The following is a 25,160-nucleotide window of genomic DNA, read 5'->3' as shown; positions in this document are numbered from 1 at the left end:
TTTAAGTTTCGATTTGTTCATGCCTATTTGATCCCATTTCCCTTACTTACCATAGTTTGCTGTTTCCAATTTGAGTGTGTTATGTTGCTAGTTACTAAGTTTCTTTTAACTTCTAACTTATAGACAAAAATAGTTCCCAATACTTAACTAAACATAACTGTAAAAAAAATAACAAAAATTCTGTGAAAATTGCCAATGATTAAAAAATAAAAAGAATGACTCCACCACATATCCATTCACCGTGACCCCCAACCAACACACACCAGCCCAACCAAAGTCCCACCTTAAAAACCAAATCAAATGTTCTATACACTCCAATTTCTATCTTCTGTCTCTCTCTCTATAAAACCAAAGACATCCAAATGAATTTCCAACAACTGCATAGTGGCTAACTCTATTCATATCACTTTTAGTTCTAAATGATCTCTCTACTCAGTGTAATAGTGAATTAATAAATAAACTGTAATTAATCATTCTAAAACTATTAGAAAATACAAACAACTACACTTTGCATTTAGAAGATTTAGTGTAAACGAAAGAAATGTTGTAGTAAAAAAAAACAACAACAATAAAAAAACATTGTGTACTTTTGTTTGCAATACCTCATTTGTCATTTGTGTTATGAGTGTTATACATTTCCTACTACTCCTCCCTTGAACTACAGGTATACCCATGCCTACATAACACAAGCCAATGAATATCATCGCCATTACCACCATCACCAACAACAACAACAGCATCATCATCAACAATTGCAACAACATCATCACCACCAACACCATCTCCAACAAATGGCATTCAATCAGACACACAATTCGACCATGTTGGTGGATGAGGACTCATTGAATCAAAGCACTAGTTTATATAGTGGCATTGGCGGCGGTGGTGGCCTTTCACAGGCCCATTCCCAAACGAATCTTTCGCAAATTCATGGCGGTTACTATGTAACGCCCTCGGTCCTACAAACAGCAGCAGCAGCAGGAGCTCATGCAACGCCATCTCTCTATTATGCACGTTCTGATTATGCGGAATCAAGGTGCTTTTAAATTAATTTCTTAATTAATTTTCTTAAACCAAAAAAAAACAATGAAACTTTTATCAATGTGGTATTGCTAGAAATTTGAAAACAAAACCTAAACATACCTTTAAACATAACATCAACATACAACTATACATTTACATACATATCTCATATATGGTTGTCCTTTGGTTTTTTATGTACTCTCTCTCTCTCTCTCTCTATACATCACAAAGGCAAATATTTATTTTTTAAGGCTTTTAATTGTGGATCGCTAATTATTTATATATTTTATTTGTGGACACTACCGGCATCTTCCTTCTATAGTCAAAAAGCAGTTTGTGAGGAAATTTGTTAAAAAATTCAAGTCTTAATTTACATTTTGTAGAAGAGAGATGTGTCATAGTTTGCCTCTTCATTCTTTTTGCCACTCTCTACTATAGAAACTGACAGTTGCCGCAAGTAAAATACAAAAGACATACAATTTATAAAGATTCGCAAATGATGAAGTCGATTAGGGATTATATTGGCCATGTATTCTTTGGGCTGGACACAATACCAAGTGCATATAAAGGGTGATTTTTTTGAGGTTAGGATTTTCATGCATTAGTATTTGACAGCTCACGTGGGATTTCAGACATGGTGTCAAAGAGAAAGATGCTCAGTATGCTTTGACATTTCATCATGAATAGACTTACTAACGAGCAACGCTTGCAAATCATTGAATTTTATTACCAAAATCAGTGTTCGGTTCGAAATGTGTTCATTCACCGTAACGTTGCGTCCAACAACATCTTTGAAAAAATACGGTCCAATGATTCCACCAGCGTACAAACCACACCAAACAGTGCATTTTTCGGGATGCATGGGCAGTTCTTGAACGGCTTCTGGTTGCTCTTCACTCCAAATGCGGCAATTTTGCTTATTTACGTAGCCATTCAACCAGAAATGAGCCTCATCGCTGAACAAAATTTGTCAAAATTTGAACACATTTCGAACCGAACACTGATTTTGGTAATAAAATTCAATGATTTGCAAGCGTTGCTCGTTAGTAAGTCTATTCATGATGAAATGTCAAAGCATACTGAGCATCTTTCTCTTTGACACCATGTCTGAAATCCCACGTGATCTGTCAAATACTAATGCATGAAAATCCTAACCTCAAAAAAATCACCCTTTATATGTGGGTTAATTTAACCAAAAAAAATTTAATTAAGGGCTCACTTATGCAACAATTAAACTTTGAGAACCCAATTTTTAGGCAAATTGCTAAAAAAAAGATAAGACCAATTTTGACAGACCACGACAAGTTTTGACCTCTTCATGTAACAAAAATTTAACTGAAAGATGGCAAAGGCGTACAATATGGAAAGATTGTGTATATCAACTGTGCTTTACCAGATGTCGTTAGTAAAAATGGGGCCCATCTTTCAGTTATATATTAGTTACATGTAGTGATCAACAGGTGTCGTTGGTCTAAAGAGACCCAATCTTTTTAGCGATTTTCCTTAAATTGGATTGCCTTTAAATAAATATATTTATAGATTAAAGTAATTAGCACATGCGCTGGACTAGTATATACATATGTACTTTTTTTATAATATGTGATAGTGGATCCATTCAAAATAGAATGTCATCTATGTGTTAAAATGATCCCTAATATACTTTTTCAAATGCCGTATCTTTACGTATTGTATGTCTTTGAAGATAGGACCAATATTTTTTTTAACGAAATCTGATATGGATAAATCACAATTGAAATCCAATATCTTTAGATATTGTATGTCTTTGACAAGTACAATTTTCAACTGTGGTAACCCTGTATCTCATTGATACCGTTATGTTTGCTTAGTTTGTATGAACGTCAAATGAAGGCATTTTTTATATTCTTTCGTGATTTTTTTTTATATTGATTGAAATAATAAATTTTTGGGCTAATTTATGAATATTTCAAACAATAAGAACACAAAAAAACTTTAACAAAAAGTGGGTATAAAATTTACCAACAAGTAGAGGGAGATAAAAGTATCAACAAAAACAACAACAAAGCATGAAATTGCTGCATCAAACAGTAAAAATATTCTCTTTACAAATACATATGTAAATATTTTATGACGCCAAAGTTATGGAGTAAAGAATCCCTCCAAACATTTGGTAGTCAATTTCTTTCTCACTTCCTCTCTGAAGTGACACTTTTTAGGTACTTTTTAAAGATAATTTGTTGAGATTTCATGAGAGAACACTAATTAGACTAAAAATGGTAACGCCTGAGATGGGTTTCCACTTCCTTGAGTGCAGATTTAGTGACTCGTACGATAATTAATGTTTGCAGGGATGCCCTACAAAACCCTAGGCTTATTTATATTCTCTCAGTGTAACGGTAATGATGAACTTAAACTTGAGACTAAATCCATACTCTTAATTGTTGTTCTTGGTACTGTAAATAAAAAAATCGATTGAAATAATCTCTTCAAAACATCTTAGGCTGCATTGAGATAAGCTCAAGTATGTACCAACATCTTGGTACAACAAAAAAAAAATAGAGAGCAAGAACAACAACGTAGTCAAAACCTCTTAACATCAGCAAATTTAAGAATACTCTTTATGCGGATTTGTTTTGGCGCCGGGAAAGCAAAGAAATTTGGCTAAGAAAAGAAAAAAAAATCGAAATAATTTTTTGCAGCTTAACACTATCAATTATTTATCTTTTCGTCCAAGGCAACAGTGCTGCAAAAGAGAGTTTTGGAAAAGAATTAACTTTCGCTGGGTTAATTTTTTCTGTTATATCCGATTTTTCCATGGATTTTTTTTTTTGGTTTTAGACTCCATATGAGTATTTCGCATATACGCGTTTTTATTAGGAGATAATGTGTAAATCCCAAATGGAGTTCTTAATTCCTAGGAACTTTTTATGTGTTTGGGAAAAATGTTTATCACAAACTGCACTTTTGACTTTTCTCTCTATGATAGCGATTTTACTAATTGTGTTCGTACCTATGTCCTTTTCTATAATATGTATACATTTTTTCCGAATACTACTTCACTTTAATTTCTCTCCTTTTCTCTGTGTGTGTGTTTTTTCAAAAAACATTCTTGTTATTCAAAATAATGCATGTATTAGCCTTGATAATAAGCAAAAAAAAAATAGCTACATTGTCCTTATATAACTGTTAAGGCGGCCACTCACTTGTAGTGAAAACAGTGGGGATTTGTTTACTTTCATGTTATCATACTCTGATAAAGCTATATTTATTGTATAAAAGCTCGTTTATACTGATCATTGCTGTTTTCCTTTATAAAATCAGCTGACGTGAGCAGTAAATTCGGATTTAACTATCACACAAGCCAAATTAGTTGCCCCAAATGATTTTTACAACTCATTTCTTGCAGTTTGCGATGTCGTCGCTATCTGAAGTTTAGACCCTGAACGACTACTCATTAAACTGGCATCATGTCAACTTTTATCAATGATTGCATAATGGGCTGTGCACCACTTGTTAAATGCTCTTGTTGTATATTTTCTCCACAAAATGGCTTTTCTCAATTTCTTACTTTATCTAGTTTTCAAAGCATCGATCACATAACCAGTGTTGCCCACTCAAGATGATTTTTCCCATCAACATAAAAAAATGTCTTGCCAAAACTAAGCGAATGCTTTTTTTTTAAACCACGATATGTTTCATAGGCGAATAGACGTTCTTATAATGTTGTTGTAGTAGCCACATTTGCATATGGAACGCCGTATTTAAGCAAGAGCCGATGCCGCCCGTGCTCCCACTGAGAGTCCACTCGATAACGTATGAAGCAATTCTCTAAGAAAACAGCATCATAGAACTTACAAAATAAAAATGAGAAATCATCATCATGTATGGTGTCTATATCATATCGGACTGTTTGATTAGAAGATCAGTTAAAATTTTAGCGAAATCAAATAAAACCTTGAACTCGGCAATAACTCTACTTTGGCTATATAAAAATGTGAGCCTATGTTAGGCTTGGATATCACATCGACTTTATTGGCTTGGCATAAACCCCAGAAAGTTTGAGCTGGTATTTATCACAGGTAGCGAGTACTGAATATTTTAAGGAAACCTGTCCTGAATGGGAAGAGCTGCAATTCTATTCCAAGGCCAAGTACATGGGGGATGATTCATGATCAGAGAAATCTTATATGGGGTCTATATCACATTGGTGAACTTTATTATCTATTGCCGTGTTTTATTTTACTACTGGATAGACAATCCTTGAAGTGCATAAGTAAAACACAAATAAAATTTCCAGTGCGAGTCTGTTTGCTTGCCATGAGGTGGTAACGCTATTTGCCAATCCGTCAAAACAATACGATAAAAAGGGGAAAATAATTCTAATATTTATAAATAATTTTGCGAAACGTGTGTGGGCATAGAAGTCAAATAAAATGTATTAAGGTTTGTGCACGCAATTTTGAAAAAAAAAAATTGGTGTAATTTTATTTTGTCATTCACAATAGAGGATTTCTACGGGTGGCTATACTTATTTGTGCAAAACATATCATGACAATCCTGATGGCAGATGTTTTATATATCCAGGGGCCGAATTACCTCACACATTTCATCTCAAATTTAATGGATGTTATACCATTTGTATACACATATAACATTGAATTTGTTATAAATTATGATCGATTTAGACATTTGCGTTCAAAAATTCACGTTCAATAAAGAAATACGTAATTCACAATAGAGATATTTCAAACGATTTTACTCGTTCACGTATGCGGTAGGTAATTCGGCCCAGAACTTCCTTGTCCCGGATGTATGTCTTTTTCATACAAATTTCATTGCACTGCACTTTGCAGTACTAAAATAAAACACAGCTTGTATTTGTTATTATGTCTAGGGATTTGCCAGGGATGTCTCTTATAGTTGTATTAAAAAGTGCCCCGATATTTCTCATGATTTTTGGCTTTATATTAAGTTGTCAAATGGCAATCGACAATTTAAAATTTAATGACATCATTCGAAAAACTTGGTGTTGGATAATTATTAAGTAAAACATTTTTAAATTTAGTTGCCTATACAGAGTGTAATTCAATTCCTACTAAAGTTATTTTCTTTTGAATTTTGACTTTACATGAAATTATCACCATAACTGCATGAAGGCATTTCAAGAAAAATATTTTAAACGCCTTACAATTCTTTATTTATGAAAAATTTAATCTTTAAGTTTAGCATGCGAAAAACGATTTTCTTTTAATTGAAAAGCATGTAAATATTTCAGATATGTTTTTTTTTACATTTACATAAATATTTATTTTTTCTTACATATATACACTTTTAAGTTTACTTTTGCATGAGCTTTTCAGTTCCTTTCAACGAAATCGGATTTTAATCTTTATAATTTATAGAAGAAAAATAACCAAAATAAATTTTTCTTTTACTTATATTTTAATTTTGCTATATTTTGTTAGATCTGGTGCTATATCCGTGCGCGATCCAGATCCCATAGCATCGGAGCCACAACGTTTAACACCTTGCAAATTTATCAATGAGCATGCAGTGGTGAGTTTTGGCTCAGGCATTTTGGTAACGGTCAAACCAAAATACACACCACATGGTCAGATCAGTAACATAGTGAAGCTGTTGAAGTTTAAGCCCAATGATGAGACCAGAAAATTATTCAAAGTCTTCCCAGGACCTTTGGTCAGAGGTTTAACACACAAGAAAACGGTTATAGAATTTTGCCAGGAGCAAATACGTTTGGGACCCATGGAGACAACCATATATGCCAAACAATTGATTAGCAATAATGCAGAGAAATATAGGGCCTCCTATACCTTAATGTGGAATCTATTGATATTGCTGTTGAAACAGAATGGGGTGAGTAGCAAGGGGAGAGGAGAAAAACAAACAAAAATGAAGATAAAAATAATAATAAATTTGTGTCCCTTATTTTATTTGCAGATGGTTGTGGGCACTGACATTGCTGAATTGCTATTGAAAAATCAACAACAATTTGCCTATCAAACACCCAACAATTCTATGAACAATTCTCTAAAATCTAAATCGGGTAGCACTTCCCCTGTGGCGGAGGACAATGAGGCAATCAAAGATGATGCTGATATTGCAAATAATGAAGAGTCTAAAGAAGATAAAGACCAAGAGTTACGAGAATCCTCGGAAGAAAAAATGCCCTCCTCCAGCTCAAACGCTTTGAGTGAAACAGAAATTACCGAGAAATTTAGAAACTATTTGTTGTATGGCAATGTCAATGAGGCCTTGGAATGGGCCACCGATAATAATTTGTGGGGTCATGCATTATTCTTGGCCTCTAAATTGGATCGTCGTTCGCATGCCAATGTTATGATGAAGTTTGCCAATAAATTGGCTTTAAATGACCCTCTGCAGACGCTCTATCAATTGATGAGTGGTCGTTCACCTTCAAGTGTGACCTGTGTACAGGATGAAAAATGGGGTGATTGGCGTCCTCATCTATCCATGATTTTATCGAATACTTCACAAAAACCAGAATTGGATCGTAAGGCCATTACGACTTTGGGTGATTCCCTATTCAATCGTGGCGATTTGTATGCAGCCCATTTTTGTTATCTAATGGCGCAAGTTGGTTTTGGACGCTATCAGGAGTCGGCAACACAGGAGAATACATTGCAACAGCATTTGCCAAAGTAAGAAGAAGAAAGAGAAAAAAAGAAACTAAATTATTTGTTTTTTTTTTTGATAATTTTTTACAGATTGGTTTTGTTGGGCTCCTCTCACTACAAACAATTCCAAGAGTTTGCTCACAACGAAGCGATTGTCATGACTGAAATCTATGAATATGCCTGTTCCTTGAATGATGATAAATTTTCAATTGTAGAGTTTCAGGTCTGTAGAAAAAAAGAGCACAACTTTTTTTCCAAAAGTTCTAAAATACCTCTTTTTTGCCTTTACAGCCTTATAAATTCATTTTGGCCACACGTTTATTGGACTATGGTTTCCATTTGAAGAGTTTAATGTATTTGGAACAAATTTCTGTACACATTGCACGGGATCCAACGAAATATGAGAGTAGTTTCATCAACAAGGTAAGTCTGGAAAAGAAAACAAATGGTTTCCTATGTTCCTTGGATTTCAATAAAAAATGAAAGAGCAATATGCGGAACTAAAATTCTTGTCATATTTTTTATCACGTGTTCATACAATCCCATGGCAGCCAGTTGTATGTATCGGATCGACCCGATGAAGTCCTTCATCGCCAAGGGCTGCCGTACAACACACTGCTACAATAACAACAACGTGTTTACCTGTTTTTATCATCCCTTTCTTCTTGTTGTTCCCTACAGGTCTATGAAATGGCAGATCGTTTGAAGTACTACGATCCAGTCTTAGAAAAAACCATAGATGATCAGCAACAACTAGGCAACGAGGAAGGAGATAATGCCCTAAACACCTCACAACAACAATTGGAGGAACAAAAATGGTTGCAAAGTCTAAGGCAAATGGCTCAACAATATAAAATTGATTATGCTGTGCCAGCGAACTCGGCTGTGGACAGTCAGCAGCAACAAGTGATGGATCCCAGTTTTGGTTATCAACAACAACATATAGATCAACAATTTATGGAAATCAATAAACAATTCAGTGAATTGAATCTGCAATATCAAGATCAGCAGCAGCAACAACCACAACCACAACAACAGCCAACATTTTACAATCCAGACTTAATGCAACAACAACCGCAGCAAACCCAAAATAGCATGTTGGCCACGGATGCCCAACAACAACCATTATCTTTGGATCCCTATCAGACACAAAACGAAATGCCTGCCATGCAGGCCAATGAACAGCAACAGACATTAGATGCCAACCAATCATCAACAACGGCTCAAACTGATGTTTATCATCAGCAGACGGCCGCCTATATGCAGCCCGATATGACAAGCTATGGTCAAAATTATTATGATCCCACTCAGCAGCAGCAAGGACTACAAAACTACAATAATGAAGGCGGCCATATGGATGCAACACAAACGACTGATAGTGGCTCTTATGATTATTGGGCTCAACAGCAACAACAAGTTACTACAGCACAGCCTTACGGCTTGGATGAGGTAAGTCTGGGTGGAGTTCTCCAGTCAATAGCAATGTGTCCTTTATTCTTTTTCTTTTGATTTCTTTTTTATTCCTTATTTGTTGTTACGTTTATGATTTTTTTACCATTTTTGTGAAAACAAATCAAAATTTTTAGGCTGCGACTACCGTGTCGCCTACATTTCGTGATATGTTTATGTGGCTTTGGTTAAGAGATGATGAATAATTTAATTTTTTTTCAATTTTCGTTTTTGATTTTAAAAGGTTTTTATACCCACCACCATGTGAAGCTGGGGGGATATATTAATATCGTTTTTGTAAAGATGTAGGTGGCAGTACTGACATCTGCCATAATGAAAGTAATACAAGAGATACATTTGAAAGTTTAATGTACAGTCTCTTGAATTTTCCTTAGATTGAGGGAGCCAAGAACTTTACGCTCCTCAAAATTCATTCTTTAGTGACGACTTGTATGTAAACAGCTTTAGGGGGATCGATTTTTAGTCATACTCGTCTGGTTTGCTATAGGGATCTGAAGAGGGAGAGTCTAAGATTGACTGGAAAGATGCAGGTTGGCTATACTGATTATTAGGATAATACATACATAGTATCCCGAAAGATTTATTTAATATTATCATAATCGGTCTGATGTTGTTCCTCAGTTAGTGTTAGATTGTAAGACAGAGAAAGCGAACATTGGCGTTACTTAGAGTATAGACAATCCCGTATTCGGCTACAAACGGTTACCTAATATGAGTGATACGGCAGGACACATGCCGAAAAGATATGAAACCTTCCTAGCTCGCCTTCGCAATAGTTGTATGTTTCCAAGGCGATTTTTATGTTAAATTTAAGGGCACGTGCCAGGCTTCACTAACAGAAGTTTAAATAATTTGCGAAAACACAAAGTGGATAGGCACCATGAACATCATCAAGTTTGTCAAAATCTGCCTATTGTGAATGTTAACAAATGTCAGTCGAATTTGTTTTCAGAAATATTTCAATTTTGTGTATTTGTAATATATTATATTTTATTAATTCAATTTAAATTGGAATGTGAACCAACCCACATTGCAAACAAGTAAAAAAAGTTTCACAAGCCTAAGGACGATAATTCAAAAAATTTTATGATCGCTTGACTTAATCTTGTCAAGTGAATCCTTGCTATATGCAATAGTGGCCTTATTTTCCACCACTCAGTCCGAGACCTAGCAAATGCTAATAGTATTTTCCATGTTTCGAAATCCAAAGAGCATGGATCTCAAAACAAACCTAGACCTCATACTGCCCGACGCCCGAGCCTACAGCGCCACTGAGTGAAGCTTTTAACGATTTTATGCTCTTGTTGAAGTTTCTAAAGCTAGGGCGGTCATCCTTAGGATCGTATTTGTCAATTTTTTTTAAATTCCTGTTATGGGACTTTTGGCTCATAATGTTTAAACTTTAAATGAAATGAAATAGGTTTCCAAATTTCTAAAGGCCCCCCTCTCCCTCGCATGGGGGTCCAATTTTTTTCATGTTCTACTACTCGCTACTTCATTTGGGTGGTGGTTGTTGTTGTTGTATCAGTAAGTTGTACACTGTGGCGGCATCCTTTGCCGATGAAGTACTCCTTTGGGTTCATCTGGTACGTACGACCGTCTGCCATGGGATTACCACTTGGTTGGTGGCGGAAGGGAGCGTTCGGAGGCCTCATGTCCTACCCCAAAATAGAAAAAAAATTCCGGTTATGTTGTGCGTACTTTTTTAGTAAAAAATTGGCAGTCAAAAATTTGCAAGAGAGTAAGTACAGCTAATAGTCTCTTTTTGATATTTATTTGAATTAAACTGCTGGTTTTCACAAAAAACCTGAGGATGCAAATTGCTGTTATGAAAAAATCTCCAGTAAAATTGCACACATTTTTGGGTACGCGAAAACTTTTTATGGTTGCCGTTTTTTTTTGTGAATTCTAGTAAATTGACACAAAAACCAAAGCTGTCCAGAAACTATTCACAATAGAACATTTCGTTATAAACCAAACAGTCAAATTATAAGTTCGGCCCATATTGCTGTTTAAGTGAACTTTGCTTAACACCTAAGCAACATTTTTATGCCTAGAACATTTTGTCAAAAATTTTTATATTAAGAAAATTATGTCAAAATGGTTACATCTTTACCAAGTTTTACTTCTTCCCAAAATATCGCCAACATTTCTTAAGGTCCCTTCCATAATCATCAATTGTTGTTGTTGTTATCATCGTGTTCAATTCACAATTTCCTTTAATTTGATTATCATATTGCCCCTATTCGATGCCTTTTCATTTGGGTGAGAAAAGGGAGCGTTTGGGGGCCCAAGATCCGAGCACCAAAACGGACTTCATTTTCGTGACTTGAAGGGCATGCGACCAGCAACCTTGATAGCCCACCACGCTGAGTTGCCAAAAAACACCATTTCATTTTTTTTTTAATATTTTTTAGTTTGCGATATGCTGGTAAATTCTCGTAAATTGTCACAAAAATAAGAGCTGCCCATAAACAATCCACATAAGATCATTTTGTGATGCTTTAAACAGATGCATTATAAGTGTGGTCCATAATGCTGTTTAAGTGAAAGTCGATTATCAACACCTAAGCCAAATTCTATCGGTCATATCGATACAGACAAGAAGTACAGCCCCTATAGGAACCTTTAAACTTTTTTAGAAACAGGCGTAGCCAAGCGGCCTCTTTGAAATTTTTTCATTAAGCTTAAGAAGGTGCCTTGAATGGTATAGCACTCATTTAAATATGAGTGGTATCCCAGCTATACTTTAAAGCAATGTCTATGCCAATTTTGGATTTTTTTCTAAACACACTTTTTGATTTGGTTTTTTTTCGTTTTTCTGCCGGTTTATGGTGGTGGGTACCTAAATTTCGGATCGTTTTAACTTAACGTACTTTTCGTTATTTGTTTTTTATTTTAATTTTTTAAGTTTATGCAATTTTTCTATGTGTGCTATGTGTGTGAGTCCTTTATCTATTATTTACTTTCCTGCCCCACAATACCCCCTCTGCCCCACTCCATAAGGAACCTTTTTAAATTAAAACCATTTTTCCATTTTTATCAAAAATTTGTGTACATACATGCCTTTGCGCGCCCTGCGGAAACATTTTTTTCACCAGCAGCATGAATCACCTCCTCATGCACAAACCCAAGCTTTGGAAGGCCAAAAGTCAGCTGCCACCCCCAAAAACAGCACCAACAACAGCCAAGGGGAGGCGGTAAGGGCAGCAGCTGCAACACCTAAAGCCACTTTACTTTTGAATAATAAAAAATCCCAATTGAAAATGAAAACTAACCATAATATGATGATGCATGCCTCACCCGGTCATTTGAGTTCCCAATATAATAAGGCCAAATTGGAAAAGGTCTCGAAATTAACAACGACGATATTGGCCAACACCAACAGCTCTAAAACTAATTTCCCTGTTAAGAAATCCCCAGAGGTGTCAACCAAACAAGCATTTAATAAATTATTAGAATATGAAACCTCCTCAACCCCCTCCAACACACAGACCACCTTGGCAGCAACAGCAACGACTACAACTCCTTTTTCCATAAACAATGTAAGTAGCAATTTCCAGTCAAAACAACAGCAAAACACAGCTTTTAATGCAGCCCACAGCCAGAAAGAAACCCCCTACTTAAGCCAGGCTACAAGTTTAACAGCGACAGCTAGCGCTAACTCTAAGACTTCCTTAAAATTTCCTCAAAAAGCTTATAATACCACTACTACTACTACTACTACTCAGCATCACAATACAATTTTAAAGAGCAACCAATATTCTCATCACAACGTTAATAGCAGCCTGAATGATTTGTCGGCCAAGGCAAAAAAACAGCTCAGCATTAACCCGGCCAATGCCACCTCTCATCATCAAAATCAAACGAAAAAAGTGAATTTTCTAATACCAGAATGTGAAGAGAAATTAGAAAATAAAAAAGAAGATAGTACCTTTGCTGGCTTCTCAGGCTCGTCCATGTCTTCTCAAGCTTCCTGCTCTCCCACCTCAAACTCCTCTCCCTCCAATTCTATAGATGATAATAATCTTGATCTTAATCATCATCATCAAATGCCTAGAAAAGCCTATGGCAAAAAGTCTTTCTATCATCAAAGTCAAGTCAACTCTAAATCCTTGGTGCACTCTGCGGCTTTTGGCCACGACAAGTTGCTTAACAAGAATATTGTCTTCAATGGCACCTATCCCATTGATATGCCTTTGCAGACCAGATTTAACAATTATGATCCTGAAGCCAATTGTGGTGGCCTTGATGAGTTGTTATATGAGGCTTATATATCCTCCAATGAAGATTATGATGATGAAGAGGACGATGATGATGAGGATGACGATGATGTTGATAATGATGAGCAGGTTAATTTTCTTATGTATGAACCCAACAGTCAAGATTTAGAGTCGGAAAATTTGCCTTTTCTTCATCATCGGCAACAGCGGCGTCATAAAGCTTTGTCATCCTATGGTATTATAAGAGCACAAACCAACTCCAACCTCAACCCCTCAGCCTCAGCCTCAAACTCCCACCCCCAGCACAATCAAGTCCTGGCACAAAAAGCCCCCCAGGTATGGTCTATGCAAGAATTAATACATGATCGTTCCATACCTTTGAACTATAAGAAAATGTGTCATGAGGTTGAACATTCTTTGCAACAATTTGAAAAGTATATCGACTCAAAAAGTGGCTCATCGTATGACTCACACCAAAAGCAGCAAAATGTGGAACAACAAAAATCTCTAGCGCCTGAGGTCAAAACTTTCAATATAGATGATCCCATAGATTTTAAAAAGAACAAATAAAAATTATATATAAACATTTTAAGTAGTCATTAAGTGGTGTATTTACGAAGTATTTATATAAAGTGATGATGTTTACAAAAAAAAGATTTTTTGTCTAAATTAAGTCAACAACAAAAAAAAACCAACCGCACTTGGTTTATGTTTTTCTTTTGTTTTAAAGGTTTTTGTTTTGTTATTATTTTCTATTTGTTTATAATGTCATATACACATATTTTTTGTTAATTAAAAAGCATTTCTTATATCCTATGTGTTGTAATTGTTTCTGTGTGTGTGTCCCACTCACTTTTTGGGTAGAATTATTAGCTTTCAACAAAAATGAACTAATTAGTTGTGAATTTTAAAACACAGCTGGTAAGTTTTGGTTAATTAGAAGCTTTTAAACGATACAAAGCTAAGAGTATACTAATGATTTGCTTATTAATCTATAAGTTCATGAAATAGGAACAGTATAGCAAAAAATAGAAAAGAAAATCATTTTCCCCTAGGCGTTCCCATATCGTCGTTTGGGCTTCATAAACATTAAATTACCCACAAATATATGGAACAGTGTACAGTTTTTTTCAATTAACTATTGCCTAAAAAAAACGCATCTCAATCAGTCGGTAGTTCTTGAGTGTTAATATATTAAGAAAATTTATGTATTTTTTTTTATAAATTGTTGTTGTTATTTTTGTAAAGGATTTTTATATCTTCTTACATCATTCGTTTGTTAAGTGTCGTGCTCAATAAATTGAAATCTGGCAACTCTGAGATTTGAAGAGTAGCCATTTGTGTTGAACATTAACCCAAGTCAATCTCAATAGTTATAATTGTTTACAGTTATTGTGACCAGTGTTGCCTTTTTGCGACTAAATGCACAAGTAGCGAGCTTTTTGCGACATTTTTATCTCTGCCAATTTGCGACTTTTTGCTTTGTTCTACAACGAATAGCTCACAGCTATTCCGTGCCGGGTGCTTTGTACACCGAGGCGGCAGCCCTTGCTGATGAAGCATATAATCCGGTACATTCAACCGGATGCCATGGGATTGCCGGGTACGTGAAGTGGTATGGTGTTAACGGGAGGGCGATGAGTTTGAGCATCTCTACGAACAGTCAACTAGCAAGCATGTAAGAAGTAGATTAGCGCCCTATTTGAGAATGGCACGATCCGCATCGTTTGGCTGCCATGCCATTGCGGAGTAAGGGGGAACGAAAGGCAGAAGAATTGACCGGAGTGGAAAGAGCTGACATTAGTAAACTTGCTAGATGCAAAGCCCTTTCGGTCGACGCAGTCCTTGTAAAGGCGTGAGCGGTAAACGAGCTTGTAGCACTGTGCAACAGTAAAACGTTCGGTTAGGCGACAAAATTCTATGGGGAGATCTGGATTGTGAGAAAGGAAGTAAGAAGAAGATTGCCGCACCGGATAAGTAGGGAGCATGAAATTGAGAACAATTGGGGGTTTTGTGATTGTGATTTTGTGTGCACGGAATTCCTGACAAAGATTTTTTCGAGGTTACTTTTTAGTATTTAGAGCGCAAAACAAGCAGGTTACTTAGATGTATGCCCACTGTGGCATGGGGCGGATTAATATTCGCACCCTTTTTTCAACCTAACCGCTCGTCGCTGCAATTAATTTGAAGGTAGTCAACACAAAATCTTCAGCCGAACTGTTCACTACATAGACATGGGAAGTGCGTCGACAGTGGAATGTGAGAATTGGTGGTGTTAGAATTCCGACCATTTATAGCCAGCTTCTATGCTAGGTCATTTTATTAAAGTGCCAATGGCGACATTTGTGAGATATTAATCCATATTAAAACTTCTCCTCAAAGTGTGTCGGTTATAAAAAGGAGTTCCCCTATCATTGACCTTATATTTGAATTGGACAGTACTCATTGCTCTGTACAGTGGCACAGAAATGTCTAAAAACCCCATTCGAGAGTCACGGTTTGTACAAAACAGTTTTTCAGCAAAATATTGAATGTTGCTAAAATTGTTTTCTGCTATAATTAGTTGTACTATTGTTATAATTAGTTAAAATGTATTGAGCAAAATCATATCCTAACGTTACTGTCAGTTAACTGTGCTACTGTATGTGTTAATGAAATATTTGTGGTCAAGTTTGTAATTTTTACTATACAGTGCAGTGAAAATTCTATGGAAATTACATTTATCCAGTCTAGCAAAGTTCTTAATAGGCATCCAGTGCAAACTTATATAGTACATCCATACATAAATAATAAATAGATAAAGAATTTGAAGTTCGCACATAGACAACATGCCACATGCAGAATTCTGCTCTCAATGTCATGCTGTTTGCGTTGTTCACATTTTCTAAATATCCATTATTTTCTTTCCCGTGAAAGAAACTATGGCGTAATGCACGTATATAGAGTTTCGGCAATCTTAGCTTCCAATGCGTGTATCTTTCTTTGTTTTCTTTTTGCTTTAGATTTGTTTTTGTTTTTTTAATTTTAGGCAGAGCTGTTCGCTTTAAAGAAAAATAAAATTAATAACGACATTGCTGTAAATTTTTGAGAGAAGTTAGTTTTCTCTGTTATTTTTATGCTCTTTGGTACATTTGTCTAAAGAGTTGCCATGATAGGTTTTTTACAAATAAGTGTGGCCAACTGAAGAAATAGAACTATTGTGAATGACAGTGTAAAGTTTAAAGCAACGGAGACGAACACTTCGATACATGGTAGAGTGTATGACAAAATTTGTGTAACCAAACTATTAACTTGCTGTGCTGCTCAGAGATTTTCTTACATGAGGGCTCTCATTGTCTAAGCGAACATTTTACTAAATTTTAGCTTAAATAATTACATTTTAAAGAACATTTTTTTTGTATTTTTCTTAATATTTTAGTAATTCATTAGATTGGATCTTCAAAAATAACATATAAATTAAATTCCAATAATACTTTTTTTATAAGAATTCAATGAAAATCGAAAAAATAACTTAAAAAACATAAAAATAGTTTCAATATAACTAACTATTGGTTAAGTTTAGCTATAAGAATGAATTCTTCGCATAATTCAAATAAACTGTGTAAAAATTTTTGTTTTTTAACTTCTACTTCTATTTCTATAAACTTTTAATACTTTTCCCCCTATTCTCTATTATGACTTCTGTCAACTTCTCATATCAAAAGAAAAATTCAAGAGCCATTGCTTATCTCTATATTCAAAATTTCCTATTCCCCACATTATTTTTTCAATTTAAATTTATGATTTTGCAAAAAAAAACCTTAAAAATTTTGAACTTCCATTGTAAAATATTTAGAATGCAAGACCAACAATATCGATGCCAAAATCCAAAACCTACGATACAGATGATGAAAGTTCGGGCAAAAAGCAGCAAGCAATTGGTGGGGGCCAAAAATCAACAACGGGCAGTGAAGGTAAAATAATGCAACAACAAACAGCGCAAAAGAATAAGGAAAATAAAAAGTGAGTTTTTAAACTGTTGAGAGGTTTATCCTTTTTTATAATTTAAAAAATTTCCCTCTTAGTAATGCTGCTGGAAACCAAAATTCTGGCTGGTTTGGTGGCATTTGGAATAAGTTTTCCTTGAAACCCAAAAATCAAATGATTTTGCCTGATGATAAGAATCCCTCTATTGTCTGGGATCCTGAGAAAAAGAAATGGGTCAACACTGATGGTGATGAGCAAGAGGAGGAATCGTTTAAGCCTCCTCCCAAAATGGGTGATATGATGATGATGTCACAAGCAAATCTTGCGCCACCACAAAGTCAACCTCAACAGAATCAAATGCCAAGCTTCATGGATCCTCAACAACAACAGCAGCAACAATATGTGCCTACATCCCTACCTAATTCAGCGTCATCACCGAATCCCATGCAACAACAACAACAACAGCAAACATCAGCACAATCCAATGTGACGGCGGCGACGAATCCAAATGCCCCAGGACCTACGAAAACTCCCACATTACAGTCAAATATGTTTAAAATGCAAAGAAATCGAAGTAAGTTATAATCTAACTGTAAGTTTTATTTTAGTACTGGGGACACACAAGCCGTGAAGGACAAAAATAAAACGCAAAAATTCCATCCAGTGCAAGTCTATTTGTTTGACATCAGATAACAACACTAAACAAAAACAAAACAAATGCAAAACACATGCGAGCATCGAAGTCAAATAAAATTTATTACGATTTGTACACGTAATTGTATAAGTTATTGGTATATATTCTATTTTGCCATTCACAATAGAGGTATTTCTACAGGTGGCAACATCTAAATATGAAAAACATATCATGTTGTTGTTGGTGTTGTTGACAATCTTGAACACAGATGTATGTTCTACATAAGCTTGCACTGTTAATTTATCCAAAACTTTGTCGTAATGGATAGATGTAATTTCCATAAACTTTATGCTACACTGCACAATATAATACTTAAATAAAACAGTGCTATTATCGGGGAGGGTGTGTAGAAGTTGAGAAAGAGTATCGAGTCAAGTTCCTCAAAGCACTGTATGTAATCGGGTTTTTTCTAGAATTCACTTTCCCATGGAGTGACCCTGTTCATTGCCACGCGAGTAAAATGTCAATAAGTCATAAATTTTCATCATAAGAATTTTTTAGATAAAACTAATTTTACCAATAAAATTAACATTGGTTTTTTGTTAACGGGATAGTTACAAATTGTTTTTAGTAACAGTGATACTCAGAACACACCCGAATTATACACTTTATGGCTTCCGGCACGGGACCCTGTTCCCGGCGATCGGACTGGAACGAACTTGATCGCCACCTCCACATGAAAATGGGGCTACAACAACAACAACACTTCATGGCCACAGGGCAACGTTGACAAAAATCCACTTCTATATCACTATTTCTTTACCTCTTTACTGCCTATTCATTCTTTATTTTTAATTTTTTGTTTAATCTTTCTTTTTCGTTTTTAGCTTTAAAAAACGCTTACGTTGACGTTTTTAATCCCTCTGGTGCTCCTGTAAATAAGGCTGCTGAAAATGTTCTCGCTCCTGCTTTACCTCCTGCCGCAGTGCCTCAAAGTGGATTTTTCATACCAGGCGGCTCAGGGTCAACAGCTGGTGGTGTTAGTCAAGATAATAATGGCTATCAGCAGCAACAACAACCACAAGATGTAAGATAAAAGCAAATAAAAAAATTTCATAAAAAAATTTAATAAAATTTTAAGTTGAGAAAAAAAATTCTATAAAATACAATTGTTGACGAAATTTTTCACAATATTTTCTATAGAAATAAAATTTAACACATTTCTTTATAGAAATAAAATTTTAATGCCTTAGCGCTTCATTAGTTTGGTCACAAAAATTATTTCATTTTGTTGTTGGCTTTGACCAATGTGTTTTTTTTTTCTTGGTTCTATTTCAAAACAAAACAACAAAAACCCTTTTAAGATTCTTAGGATTTGTGCATGCTGCTACCATTGCACTGCTCACTAATTAGTGAGTAGGTGGAAGCATGTAAACTTTTGGTGGCATAGCAGTCTGACGAAGCCTCTGGCAAATGCCGAAATCGCGATCATTGCATTCCGCCCTTGATACATTTAACACACCACAAATGTTGAGACTCTGTAAAGTGTTTTTGTTGTTTTGTTTTGAAATAGCAGCAAGAAATAAAAACACATTGGTCTAAGCTGGTTAAAACAACAACAAAATGAAATCAAATTTTGACAAAATTTGTTATTTAATTGTTTGGATTTGTTGGAAATAATTTTTTTAACTTTTTTTTAAATAATACTTTTAAAAACAATTTCTTAAAAACAAAATTTCTAAAAAATCGTTTTTAAGTAATAAAATTTAAAAACAATTAATAGAATTAATATTTGAAAAAATTTTTAAAAAAATAAAATTTGAAAAATTTTTTATTACAATAAAATTTTGAAAATAATAAATTTAAAATAATTTTTTTAATAAAGCCTTTTAAAATAATATTTGAAAAAATTTTCATAAAAATAAAATTTTGCGAATGTTTTTTTTTTTGCAATAAAAAAATCAAAAACAAAACTTTTTTTTAAATTAAAAGTTGTAAATTTTTTAAAAATATTTTCTATAGAAATTGGCAATTTTTTAAAAAATCAAATTTTGTCGGTTGGGGAAAAATTTTGAAAATTTTTAAAATTAAAATAATAAAATTTAAACCAAACATTTGAAATATTTAAACACAATTGCCAACATTTTCCGTAAAATTTAATATTTTGGAACAATATATTCTTTTTAACAAAAATTGTAAAAAAAAAAAAATAAAAAAATTAAATTTCAAACAGTTTTAAGTTTTAAAAATAAATAAATAAAATTTTAGAAAAATTTGTCTAAAAACTAAATTTTGAATATTTATTTTAATATCGAATTACTTTTTTAATAATATTTAAAACTTATTGTTAAAGTAAAATTTGGACAAAATTTTAAATAATTAAAATGTTGAAAAATGGTTTGAAAAGAAATTGTAAAAAAAATAATCTAAAATAATTCTGAAAATTTAAATTTTTTTTTTTATAAAATTATTTTTTGATTTTTCAAGTTTTTTGCCTGTTAGGGCGAAGATTATTAAATTTTACAATTTTTGTTTGTTTCTCTTTCGAGACGAGCTCAATGATCGGAAATTGCAAATGGAAAATGAAAGCCAAAGATGGACCAAAAATTCGGCAGAGCCCGGCCAGGATTCGACCTGGGCACACGGGGCAACAGCGAGAGCCTTTGCCATTGTCTAGCGTTTGAAGCCATCAATACAACTTCCAACAGATGCACAGAATCATGTGAAGTACGGAAGAAGTGTAATAGCCATAGAAAAAAAGTCTGTCATTACACTTAAATACATGCATTGGGAAAAAGTACAGCTAATAGACGCGTTTTCGTAATTAATACGATTCAAATACAACATACCAGCGGATGGCCCGTGAAGCCATCACACCTAATATGGTTGAAACGTCTTCTAACCAAAGACGAAATGGGTCCCATAGTGTTTGGTTTGTGTTGCTATCTTTGGCTTTCCTTTTCCATTTGCAATCTCCGATCATTGAGCTCGTCTCGAAAAAGAAACAAACAAAAATTGTAAAATTATTTTTTTTTAATTTTTTTTTAAATAATTTTTTTTAATTTTTTTTTTAATAAAATTAATTTTTTTTTTAATTAAATTATTTTTTTTTTTAAATGAAATGAAATTATTTTTTTTTTAATAAAATTTAAAAATGCTTGTAAAAGTAATATTTGTAAAAACTATTTTTAGTTAATAAAATTAAAAAAAAATAATTACAATTAACAAATACAATAAAATTTAACAAATTTCTTTGTCTGAAAAATTGAATTTAAAAATTAAATAAAATTTTAATTTATTTAAATTAATTAGAAAAAATAAAATTTCAAAGAAATTTTTTATATAATAAAATTAAATAAATTTTATACAACAGATTTTTGAAAAAAAAATATGTTAAAAAATAAATATAAATAAACTTATGAAATGTAAAAAAAAATTAAAATTTCATAAAAAGAAAATTAAAAAAATAAAATAAAAAATATATAAAATAAAATAAAAATTCTAAATAAAGCAAATTTCTGAAAAATACAAAAAATTTTTTGAAAAAAAAATATGTTAAAAAATAAATATAAATAAATTTATGAAATTTAAAAAAAAAATTAAAAAAATTTTAAAAATTTCATAAAAAGAAAATTAAAAAATTTAAAAAATAAAGGGTGATTTTTTTGAGGTTAGGATTTTCATGCATTAGTATTTGACAGATCACGTGGGATTTCAGACATGGTGTCAAAGAGAAAGATGCTCAGTATGCTTTGACATTTCATCATGAATAGACTTACTAACGAGCAACGCTTGCAAATCATTGAATTTTATTACCAAAATCAGTGTTCGGTTCGAAATGTGTTCATTCACCGTAACGTTGCGTCCAACAGCATCTTTGAAAAAATACGGTCCAATGATTCCACCAGCGTACAAACCACACCAAACAGTGCAGTTTTCGGGATGCATGGGCAGTTCTTGAACGGCTTCTGGTTGCTCTTCACTCCAAATGCGTCAATTTTGCTTATTTACGTAGCCATTCAACCAGAAATGAGCCTCATCGCTGAACAAAATTTGTCAAAATTTGAACACATTTCGAACCGAACACTGATTTTGGTAATAAAATTCAATGATTTGCAAGCGTTGCTCGTTAGTAAGTCTATTCATGATGAAATGTCAAAGCATACTGAGCATCTTTCTCTTTGACACCATGTCTGAAATCCCATTTATATAAAATAAATAAAATGAAAATTCTAAATAAAGTAAAATTCTGAAAAATAAAATGAAAAAAAAAATTCTAAATAAAATAAAATTCTAATAAAATTAAATTTTAAATAAAATAAAACTCTAAATAAGAAAAAGACGGGCGGCTGCTTACATTCATCAACAGCCATCTTCCAACATCGAGATGACTTTTGGGGGCCACAGTCTTCCTTCAAGAGGCTGGGGACACGCATCCCTTGTTCGTAACTTTTTCAACATTGTCTCCCTTCGTCGGATGCTAAATGGTGTATGGATGCCTAGGGACGTCCCTCGCTCCTTCCCGATTGTTTTGCCTGTACGTCTTTTGCTGTTTCCCTTTTTGTGCCTTGGATAGCCTTTTCAGACATTTTGGCTATCTGTTTTTTTTTTTGTTCATTTTTTCGACTGTTGTACTATTGGTTGCCCAAAAAGTAATTGCGGATTTTTCATATAGTCGGAGTTGACAAATTTTTTCAACGGCTTGTGACTCTGTAATTGCATTCTTTCTTCTGTCAGTTATCAGCTGTTATTTTTAGCTTGCTTTAGAAAAAAAGTGTAAAAAAAAGTATATTTGATTAAAGTTCATTCTAAGTTTTATTAAAAATGCATTTACTTTCTTTTAAAAAATCTGCAATTACTTTTTGGGCAACCCAATATTTCATTGACATTGTCGTTGTTCGGAGTCCGAATTGGAAACTCCAGATATACACAAAGGTTGGGTGTGTATTACACTCTTCATCATTTGTTTGTTTGGCAACTGATAGTGCACTTGAAGCCTTACTCTCGCCTACAGGTATCAAGAAACCAAAAGCTGGAAAATGAGGTCCACGACTGAATCTCGTTTTTTCAATAAATTTGGGTTTACATGATTCCCTAAGGGGGCAAATGCGTCACTCCATTTCCGCTAAGGTATGCATTAAAAGAGTTAATGTAAAGCCTCTCTGCAATTCCATTTTTAAAATTTTTATGATTTTTTTATAAAAAATTTCCTATCGAAATAAAATATTGCCGAAAGTTGCCTATAGAAATAAAATTTAGTTAAAACTTTTCTATGCAATACACATTTACTAAAAATTTTCTACACAAATTATTGTATTTTGAGAAAAATTTAAAATAAAATTGTAATTTTTTTTTTTAAATTTATATAATTTTTTTTATATTTATCTTGTAATTAATCTTTTTTCCCTCTTCTCTCTCCCTTTCTTTTCATTATATTCTTTCTCTTTGCAGACGCCACAGTTTTACAATCCCAATCAATATGGGACCGGTACTGGTTATTAAAACAAAGGAGTTTTATAACATTTTGTTTGTTTGTTAAAGACTCTGATTTTTTTTTTATGTTTATGTGCAAATGCTTGTTTTAGTGGATGTCTGTCTAAGTTGTTTATAGTTTAAATATATTTATAACAAAAAAAGCTGAAGAAAAAGAAGAAAAAATAGAAAACGGAAACTAAACGATATAGCAAATTTATATATATTTAAATACATAATAATAGAAATGAAATAAAAACAAATGTTGAACGAAACTAAATAGAAACAAAAACCAATACCCTGAAAAACGTTAACGACAACAAAAAAAGCAAAACGAGAAAAAAAGACATACATGCATAGAAACGAATGAATGAAGAAAAAGAATAACAGATAGCAAAAAAAAAAAAGGAAACACATACATAAATTTTTAAGAAGTATAATAGTTAAGTGATGAATGAATGATAAAACAATGTATATGCAACAATCACAAAAACACAATTGGATTTTTTTTTTGAAGAAAAAAATTATTTTTTTTGTAATTATTTTAAAAATTTTTTTCAAACTAATTTTTATATTTTTTTATAAATTTTTATTTTAGATTTTTTTTAAATTTTAGAATTGAAAGAAATCTGAAAAATTTCTAACTAAAATTTACCTTTTTTAATTTTTTTTAAATTTGTTTAATTTTTTTAAGGTTTATACAAATTAAAAAAATCTAACAAATTTTGAATATTTTTTTTTTAAATTAAAAAAACTATTTTGCAAAAAAATATAATTAAAAAAAAAATTTTTAAAAAATTATAATTTTTGTTAACAAAACATTGGGACAAATTTTCGAGACGAGCTGAATGATCGAAGATGCAAATGGAAAAGGAAAGCCAAAGGTAGCAACACCCACCAACCACTATGGGACGCGTTTCGTCTTTGGTTAGAGGACTTTTCAACCATATTAGGTGTGATGGCTTCAAGGGCCCTGCGTTGGTATGTTGTATTTAAATCGTACTTAATTGCGAAAAAGCATCTATGATACAATTACCACATTAACCAAGCTCGGCAACCCTGCTTATTAGCTGTACCTTTTCCAATGCACTTTCTTCGGTACCACACATGATTTTGTGCATCTGTTGGAAGTTGTTTTGATGGCTTCGAACGCTAAGACAACGGCAATGGCCCTCGCCGTTGCTCCGTGGTCCCAGGTTCAAATTCTGGCCATGCTCTGCCGAATTTTTAATTTTTTAAGCCTTTTTGTCTGCTAGGGCGAGATTATTAAATTTTACAATTTTTGTTTGTTTCTCTTTCGAGACGAGCTGAATGATTGAAGATGCAAATGGAAAAGGAAAGTCAAAGGTAGAAACACACACCAACCACTATGGGGACAAATATTTCAAAATTTTTTTTTTTCGAAAATAGGGAAACATTTAATTTTTTAAATATAAATGAAAAAAATTTGTTAATTTTTTTAAGTTTTTCTGACTTTTTTTGAAGAATATAAATCTTTTTTCAAAAACCAAAAATGTTGAATATTTATTTTTTTTAAATGTTTCAAATTCTTTGCCTGTTAGGACGAAGATCACATACATTTCACAATTTTTGTTTGTCTATCTTTAGAGACGTCGGAGATTTGCTGGTTGATATGTTGTATTTATATCGTATTTATTCTAATACAAGGCCCTTGAAGCCATCACACCTAATATGGTTGAAAAGTCTTCTAACCAAAGACGAAACGCGTCCCATATT

At 33.2% G+C, this 25,160-nt stretch overlaps 1 protein-coding gene across 11 annotated transcripts in view; it reads left to right on the top strand.

Annotated features, from left to right (window-relative positions):
* The window catches only part of LOC106085249 (uncharacterized), a 38,520-nt gene extending 15,013 nt beyond the window's left edge, over positions 1–23,507 (top strand). For 5 of the 11 annotated variants that reach the window (XM_013249463.2, XM_013249427.2, XM_013249472.2 and 2 more), the window contains 11 exons: positions 665–1,036; positions 6,468–6,876; positions 6,961–7,682; positions 7,749–7,881; positions 7,950–8,081; positions 8,340–9,107; positions 12,230–12,673; positions 17,187–17,353; positions 17,416–17,891; positions 18,839–19,038; positions 23,403–23,507. In XM_013249463.2, the coding sequence (XP_013104917.2) occupies positions 665–1,036; positions 6,468–6,876; positions 6,961–7,682; positions 7,749–7,881; positions 7,950–8,081; positions 8,340–9,107; positions 12,230–12,673; positions 17,187–17,353; positions 17,416–17,891; positions 18,839–19,038; positions 23,403–23,453 (3,874 nt within the window). In that variant the 3' untranslated portion in view covers positions 23,454–23,507. Of the gene's footprint in view, positions 1–664; positions 1,037–6,467; positions 6,877–6,960; positions 7,683–7,748; positions 7,882–7,949; positions 8,082–8,339; positions 9,108–12,229; positions 12,674–12,725; positions 12,880–12,912; positions 13,184–13,333; positions 14,523–17,186; positions 17,354–17,415; positions 17,892–18,838; positions 19,039–23,402 lie in introns of those variants that run through there. The other 6 variants (XM_013249411.2, XM_013249447.2, XM_013249454.2 and 3 more) reach the window with 6 other exon arrangements.
* The last annotated feature ends 1,653 nt before the right edge of the window (positions 23,508–25,160 follow it).

The sequence above is a fragment of the Stomoxys calcitrans genome, chromosome 4 (assembly GCF_963082655.1).
Source record: "Stomoxys calcitrans chromosome 4, idStoCalc2.1, whole genome shotgun sequence".
Lineage (NCBI taxonomy): Eukaryota > Metazoa > Arthropoda > Insecta > Diptera > Muscidae > Stomoxys > Stomoxys calcitrans.
Note: the sequence above shows the minus strand (reverse complement) of the source record. Positions and strands in the feature narration are given on the sequence as shown.